At 36.1% G+C, this 7,871-nt stretch overlaps 1 protein-coding gene and 1 non-coding gene across 2 annotated transcripts; one reads left to right on the top strand and one right to left on the bottom strand.

Moving 5' to 3' along the window:
- Window positions 1–2,896: 2,896 nt before the first annotated feature.
- TRNAT-UGU (transfer RNA threonine (anticodon UGU)) lies at window positions 2,897–2,968 on the top strand. Its single transcript has one exon. It is a non-coding gene; the product is annotated as a tRNA-Thr (tRNA).
- Window positions 2,969–4,694: 1,726 nt separating this feature from the next.
- Window positions 4,695–6,379, bottom strand: LOC108199954 (transcription factor TCP7). Its single transcript, XM_017367986.2, has one exon. The coding sequence runs from the start codon at window positions 6,303–6,305 to the stop codon at window positions 5,475–5,477; it is 831 nt and encodes a 276-aa protein (XP_017223475.1). The 5' UTR covers window positions 6,306–6,379; the 3' UTR covers window positions 4,695–5,474.
- Window positions 6,380–7,871: the final 1,492 nt, after the last annotated feature.

Here is a 7,871-nt window from a genome sequence, read left to right as displayed (position 1 = left end):
AATCGCTAATTATCAAACACCTAGCGTCCACCAGATCAAATTTCTGATATTACCCCAAACTCAACTCCAACTTTTTCGCAAATCTCTTACTTCCAAACATACAAGTCTAAACCTTTGATGCTGCGTGCAAAGTGGCATGTGAGGTAGCTTATGTTATAATGGCCGACTTAATACTACCAAAAAAACATAGTTTTCAAACCACTATTCTATGCAGCAATTGCCTGACTAGCTAGGGTTTCTTCTTCCATTAGAAAAACTCAGATATGAACAGGTAACTTCTATATTATTTCTCAGCTGGTTATATTAAACATTAAGAACCAGCATCTTTCTGCAGAAAAAAAACCCGCCAATAATATGCTGCATCGATCACTTGCTTGTCAGATATTCGACTCTAAATTTATTAAATTTCATGCAAGATTCCTCATTGATATTCCTCCATAACATTCTGGCCTCAGCCATGTCTTGTCGACTTCAACTTTTCTTCGATTATTGACTAACCAAATATTCGCATTCTTATAATTGATAATCGAGTTCAAATATACGAATGAATAAAAGCCTTTAAATTATCCTGAACAAAGCTGCTTTTGCTGCTCTGTATATAGACCTGACCAGCCCTGGTGCAGAAAAAATACACTTTTTTCACCAAAATGAACATTTTTTCATCTTGTACAAAACTCTCCCCTTTGACCTTTTCCCACTTTCACTTTCTCACTACTTATCTAGTAAACCTGCAGAGAGCACATATGCTTTTCAGTTTTCACTCATATTATTACTTATGGGAATCAGAAACCGAAATAAGTCGGTGTTATAAATTAAAAAAAATAATTATTTACTAATGTAAATTAGTTATATTTTAGAATATAGGTATAATTGATTTTTTTTTTTAAAAAGGTGATTTTTCCGATCAAATGTGATTCAGTCTGAATTAGTTTTCCCTGATTCCGCTTCCTATATGATCTGAAATTGAAATGATCCGGTTATAAAAAATTTAAAAATAATTATTTACGGATCATTCAAGATTAGTTATATTAATTTTAGAAACTAAATATGATTAAAAAATTTAAAATACAAACAAAGCGTTGATTGATTTTTCAGATCAAGCCCGTAATTCACTCCAGGTTAGTCTCTCCTGATTCCGTTCCATACAGATTGTTTGTACTATAAAGCCAAGAAACACACTATAAAAACACCATTCCATCAATCCATTCTTATTCAAATGAGGTGCAAATACATAGCTAGCTTGCATTGTGTTTTTAGATGGAGGTTGTGATAGTTATGTATTGCGAGCCATATATTTTAGTAAGGTACGGTAAGAAGAAGCTGAGGAGGTTGTTATGGAGAGCTAGAGCTCATATTGAGAGACACATCAAGTGGAAGAAGATGGAGAAGCAAAGAATCAGCTTTCATTATGATCATTTCAGCTACTCCCTCAACTTTGATAATGGTGACTTTGGTTTTCTCTGCTAGTGTCAAGATTGTGACAAATTTATCAGCTTGTATTTTGGTTTCTGTCTTGCAGTCTAAATAAAATGTGAGATCACTTGTGTATTTTATTTTCTCGACAGTTCAAATTCCTGTATTTTTTAATCTGTGTTCTTCGTTCTAGTGATGAGTTTCGGAGCTACATAGAGCCGGTGGAGTCTAAATCCGATCCGCTGCTAGAAAATAAAAAATTACAAATGAAATATCGAGCATTGAGCATTAGAGACTAATGTAGCAAAAAGAGAGTTTTTTGCAGGGCGAAATGTTGAACAGCCCCTCTTACTTTCATCTCGTTAATCGTTAATAAGAGCATCTCCAATGGCGTTAGCTATAATCGTTGGCTAAATTGGACCTGTAAGAGCATCTCCAATCATCTAAAGTCCTTAGCTAAAAGGTGAATTGGCATACTGAAAATAAAAAGATTTAGCCAACAGCTCCAAAAATTCACCTCCAACCATGATGAGCTGTTGTCTATAAATTTAGCCAACCTCCTATGGATGGCTAAATTTGTCGAACCTCTACAGATCTGTAAGAAAATCTGTAGGAAGATTGTACATCATTTATTACCATATTGAACTGATATATTCTATTTTAACAATTTAAAATATTAATAACATACTATTTTTAAATTATAGCCAACCAATATAGCCAGTATCATTGAAGCAAAATGTCTTATAGGTTCAACAAATTTTACATAATGTCTTACAGGTTCAATTTAGCCAACGATTATAGGCAACGCCGTTGGAGATGCTTTAAGATATTATGTATAATTTGCTGAACCCGTAAGACATTTTACTTCAGTGGTATTGGCTATATTAGTTGGCTATAATTTAAAAATTGTATGTTATTAATATTTTAGTTTGTTAAAATTGAAGATATCAGTTCAATATGGTAGTAAATGATGTGTAATCTTCTTACAGATTTCTTACAAGCCTGTAGAGGTTCGATAAATATACCCATCCATAAGAAGTTGACTAAAATTATAAACAACAGATTCATGTGGTTGGAGTGTGATTTTTTTAACATTTTGGCTATATTTTTTATATTTGGTATGTCAACTCATCTTTTAGCTAAAGGTTTTGTGTGGTTGTAGATGCTCTAATATAGTTTATTACTTTGGATCAAATAAGTGAATGAGGAGTGCTAGATACACATATCAGTGCAAAAAAATTTGCACATAATGTATGACAATTGATGTGGTGGGTTTTAATCAGAAGAGTTGTGTAAATACAGGCAACAATTTTGTACACAATTATGTACACAAAACATAACATTTTTTCAGTGAATCAATTAGATTAAACATTAAACATTAAACCTTTACAAAAAAAAAAAAAAAAAAAACATTAAACATTAAACAAAAATATTCTTGATTATTTATTTTAAATCAGTAGGTTTTGCTTTTCCATTCGTGTTCGCCCTTATAGCTCAGTGGTAGAGCGCCAGTCTTGTAAACTGGAGGTCCGTAGTTCGATCCTGCGTGAGGGCACTTTTTTATATGTCTATTCTAGCTTTACTAACCTGATTACTTGAATCCATTCTAGAATGATGAAGATAATCGCTCTCCACCATAATTTTTATTTTTTTACTTTCTTGGTTGGTAATAGGTATTAGAATATTTCCGCTTGTTACTAATTTTATTTATTACTAATTTATTATGTTAGACAAATATAGTGTAATGACCCACTTTAACAACATCCTTTTAGAATCAGCTCTTTTTTGTTGGTCTAGATTAGATTATCCCAGAAAATATTAACTAAACATCTCCGTTAAAATACTTTTTCAACATCTCCGTTATATTAAAACTATTTTTGATTAAAATTATATTAATATATTTATATATAATCTACACGAAATGATTGCCACCTCTAATCGTACCAAATATTGGACTAATGAGATTAGCTCTATTATCAGATATTTTTTATTTTAGAATTTATTTTAGATGAGAACAAGAAATAGAAAAAAAATTAAAATAATTTCCATCAAAAATCAAAAAACCTCAACTATAATCAAATACAAATTTAATCAAGCATATTTTTTTCAAAACATTATTTTTCAACGCCCATGCGGAGCGGGCAAACATACTTTTTTATTCCAGATGCAAGTGCTTTGTTGCCAAAATAGGCTAAGGAAGTGCTAAAACAAAATCTCGATAAATTAATATCTGATAAGTAAATAGTCACTCGAACCCGATTCCTAATGTTAAGTGATCAATTCACCAAAAATCTGAAGATGTCGGGTGATCAATTTTTATTTCAAGTAGTAAGATAGTAATCTAATTATGTTGATTTAGTTTGGATATCTAGTTGCAGTGGAAAAATCAACAAGAAGAATGAATGTGGCTGAGGCAAGGACCACTACAAGTCTACCAGTGGCCCAGATTCTAACCTACCACAAATCATGTTATACTTTTAGGAGCCCTGGTGGGTCAGCCAGCCTCTCAACAATTCTATGCCTCTTATTTCCCCTCTACAGTTGTATAGCCAGCTGATAAGATAACCAATTTCTCCTGTTTGCTCACTACCAGTTTACATTTGCCAATAATTCACATGTTGCTTCAACCACCACAAACCAAATCCTCCTTTCTTTCATTGCCAACATTGTTAACATGCAAAATGCAAAGCCTAGTAGACCCATGGACATGTACTTCAGTACTGGTAATGATATGGAACAGTGAAAGATTAAGAAATCAAACCAAACTCACCCGCCATGTCCTACTCGGAAGTAGTCCGGATACGAATATAGGTTTCCGCAAAAGGAAGACCTCAGTTTTTGATCCGAGATGACAAGTATGCAAAATTGAATCCAAGAATTTTGGAATGTAAGCTACTTCATGAAATATATACAAGTAAAGGGCTTGTTTATTCGTCTCCTGTAATTTCATAGCAATGCAGCCCAACAATTAAAGACTGGTAGGTGAAGATCTTGAGATAAGTAGAAAGTATGAAACTGCAAACCTCTGCCAACCCTTTGCAGAATTATCTTCGTCTAAAATTGTACAAGCTAATTTAACAATCCAAGGGTAATGCCGCAGAATGGGAACAACAATTCAATAATTTACCATCATCACAATTCACACAGAAGCAATACACTGAATGTATGGTAAAAGTAATACAGATAGATATTAAGCTCACTCGTATCGAAATAAATAGCATTGAAGCATAAAATGAAATTAGCGATTAGTAATATCGAATTAAATTAGGGGAAATGACAAATGAAGGAAACAAATGGGCTTTTTATTCACACCATAGGTACCTCCCAAAAGCAATCCACAAATACAAGAGACTCATTATTTCACACTGACAATTCTAGAAATGGGTAGAATTAACTTCAAACAGAGAGCTTATGCAAAAGAACCATTGCTTTTCCATAATAACAATGGTCCCTTCAAGGTTAATTTAACCAGAATACAACGTAAATACGGAGGAGAGAGCAAGAAACAACCTGCCAAAGCCGCTAAACTCATGCCATAGCACCCACTGCCCAATGTGACTGCAGTAAAATTGTACCCAGGAAACAAAACACCAGCCAAACCTCCCGAAATATGCAACACTGAGTCACCATTACCGCAATAGTCCTCAATAACCAGCATATAACGCTACAATGACCACGCCATTCCTCAACAACCATGTACCCCGATGATAAACAACCACATTTGCAACAACCATACAACCAATTCTTGAATATAAGATATGTTCTGAACATCCAAAAAAAATGAATTCCACCGGAAACCTCCAACGCTCCGGTGTACACATATGGTAATCGGAACTTTTCCAGTCCGTTTCCCACAAAAAACATTAGGCTTAGTTACGAAACTAATATCATCTCAAACAACCACAATTTCACCACAATCTGGATGCTACTGATTGAACAAATTGTGCGCACTCTCATTTCAACCTCCATTACGAAAACACTCACTAAACCCTAAACCCTAACTTAAATATCTCACACAACAAATTCATATACATAGAACATTCACTAAAGTTTTCGAGAATTCATCGAGAATCCTCTTCTCTCCTGCCACCGGACAACGAAGCTAGCAAATTCAAATGCCCTTGTGAAATTGGAAGATAATTCCCAACCCTAGCCGCCGAGGCTTCTCCAATTGCTTGTTGTTGCATAAACCTAGAAGCTAAGGCATTATTCGAAGCCATAGTCACCGGAGAAGGCACCACCATGTCATGCGGCGGAGCGGCGAAGCTCCACACCTGGCCGAAGTCGGGTCGGGTCGGCAAGGCCCAGAACCCGCCGCCTCCGGGTCGGGTCGGGTCATGTCCGAGATGATCGTTTTTGTCGCCGTTTTCTTCGTCGTCGTCGCGGGCGCGTTTCCCGAGGAGGAACGCCGTCGGGTACTGAGCTGGCTTCTGGTCGAGGGGGGACGATAGGGACGGCGTGGTGGCGGAGCTCCGTACGGCGACGGTGGAGAAGCTCGCCGGAGTCGTTCCCGTTCCGGTGGCAGCGATGATAGACGGCTCAGCCTGCCGGAGGAGCCACTCGATGGTCTGGCCGTCGGACTTGTGGCCGAGCTCGCGCGTGAGCTGAAACACACGCGCCGCGCAGATGATCGGCATGCGAATGCGGCGGCCGCGGCCGTCGACCTTGCTGTGCCGGTCCTTCGCCGGCGGCTTCTTCACCGGCGCGGCAACAACCGTGCGGGGAGCCTCGATGATGGCGCCGGCGTTGGTGAGTCCGTCAGACATGTTAGAATTATTCGAGAGAGAAAGAGAGAGAGTGAGGTGTTTGGGAGAGAGAGATGGGAGAGAAATGAGAGAGAGAGAGAGAGAGTAATGATTGAGAAGGTGGTGGAGACAGGAGAGAGAGCACATGGTCTAGTGGGGTCCACTGATACATTCACTCACTTTGTTGTCGTACATAGTTACAGAGAGAGTTGTTGCTACAGCTCATGAGGAAAGTGAAGTGAAATGCAGTACTGTTTTGGTAGGGTTCTGGCTCATTCAAGCGCTGTTTGGATGATTTGGGTATAATTTTATTGTAATATTCCTAATTTTTAGATCAAAATAATAAATCAATAAATAATAATAATAATAAAGAGTAAAATTAGATTATGAGTAAAATTCATAATTTGATTAAAATGATGAATAAGAAATATAGATTCACTAATAATTGGATCAATAACTTTAAAATTAGGTTTAAAATTCGTTTGTCTCGTTCTTTTTTTTTCAGTCTTGCGAGTCGTTAAGATTTTCTTAGATTATTATTTTTCTTCAAACATTATATTTTTCTGTTATAATTCGTAGGAATTTTGACACACCGAGTAAAATTCTTACAACTTTCCTTTGAATATCGTATCAGATTATGAGGCAGTTTGATCAAATTTTAAAAAAGTGATTCCCGGCTTAAGGTTAAAGTAAAAAAGTTGATTAAAAGTGAGAAGTAAATAAGTTAATAACGTTTTTGAAAAGAAGCTAAAGTTCTGAGATAAGAGATAGCATTATCAGTTTTTTAGAAACTGTTTCCACTTATTTACATGAACGGGGACAAGAAACGCAAAAATCAGAAGCAATTTCTACTTCTTGAAAACAAACAGGTTAGAACCAATTTAATTCTCATTTTTCATTTTATTTTCGAGCTAGTGAAATCCAGTTCAATTCTCAATTCATTATAAATCCTTTTTGATGAGCAATACACTTTCGTCGGTGAAAATCAGCTTTATTTAAGATCTCGCTTTTCAGTTTTCGTTATCAAAATTCTCCATGCTCGAATCGAGCAAATCAAATACAATGCGTCGCACGAGTTAGCTGTACATCTAAACAGGAAGCAAGTGGAGGCAGCGCGTGAGAGCAATCGCTTTCTACTTCGGGGACTATTAAATGCGTATGTCAGAAAATGGACCCTATATTATCCGTACTAGTACCACTGCAGTAAAAAAGTTAAACCGGGTCAAATACTTACCGCAACCCCAGCTGGGCTGACTGTCCACCTGGCCCAGTAATTTTCTTTCTTTACTCTCACTTTATGTACTTTCACTCTTTTTACAGTTTTAAAGTCTCTCGGTTTTTTTTTACCAAAAGGGATGGTTAAAAGGTAATAATAAGAATAGTACTAATATTATCATTAAATTAATATAGCTTTCGATACTTCTACTTCAAAACACGTACTCCCTCTGTCCTATTTAATTGTATACGTTTCTTTTCAACAGCTCGACACGCATTTCAATACTCTTATAAAATATAGTTCCGTAATTTATTTTTTGAAATTTTCTTTTTCTGAATAAAAATATAACACCCAAACTTTAATTCAGAAAAAGAAAATTTTAAAAATAAATTACACAACTACATTTTACGGGAGCATTAATGTATACTACTCACGGGGACGGAGGGAGTATTACCGGATATCATCAACCCCTGTTTCTTTAACTCGAGTAAACGCCG

Source organism: Daucus carota, chromosome 8 (genome assembly GCF_001625215.2).
Source record: "Daucus carota subsp. sativus chromosome 8, DH1 v3.0, whole genome shotgun sequence".
NCBI classification, from domain to species: Eukaryota; Viridiplantae; Streptophyta; class Magnoliopsida; order Apiales; family Apiaceae; genus Daucus; species Daucus carota.
Note: the sequence above shows the minus strand (reverse complement) of the source record. Positions and strands in the feature narration are given on the sequence as shown.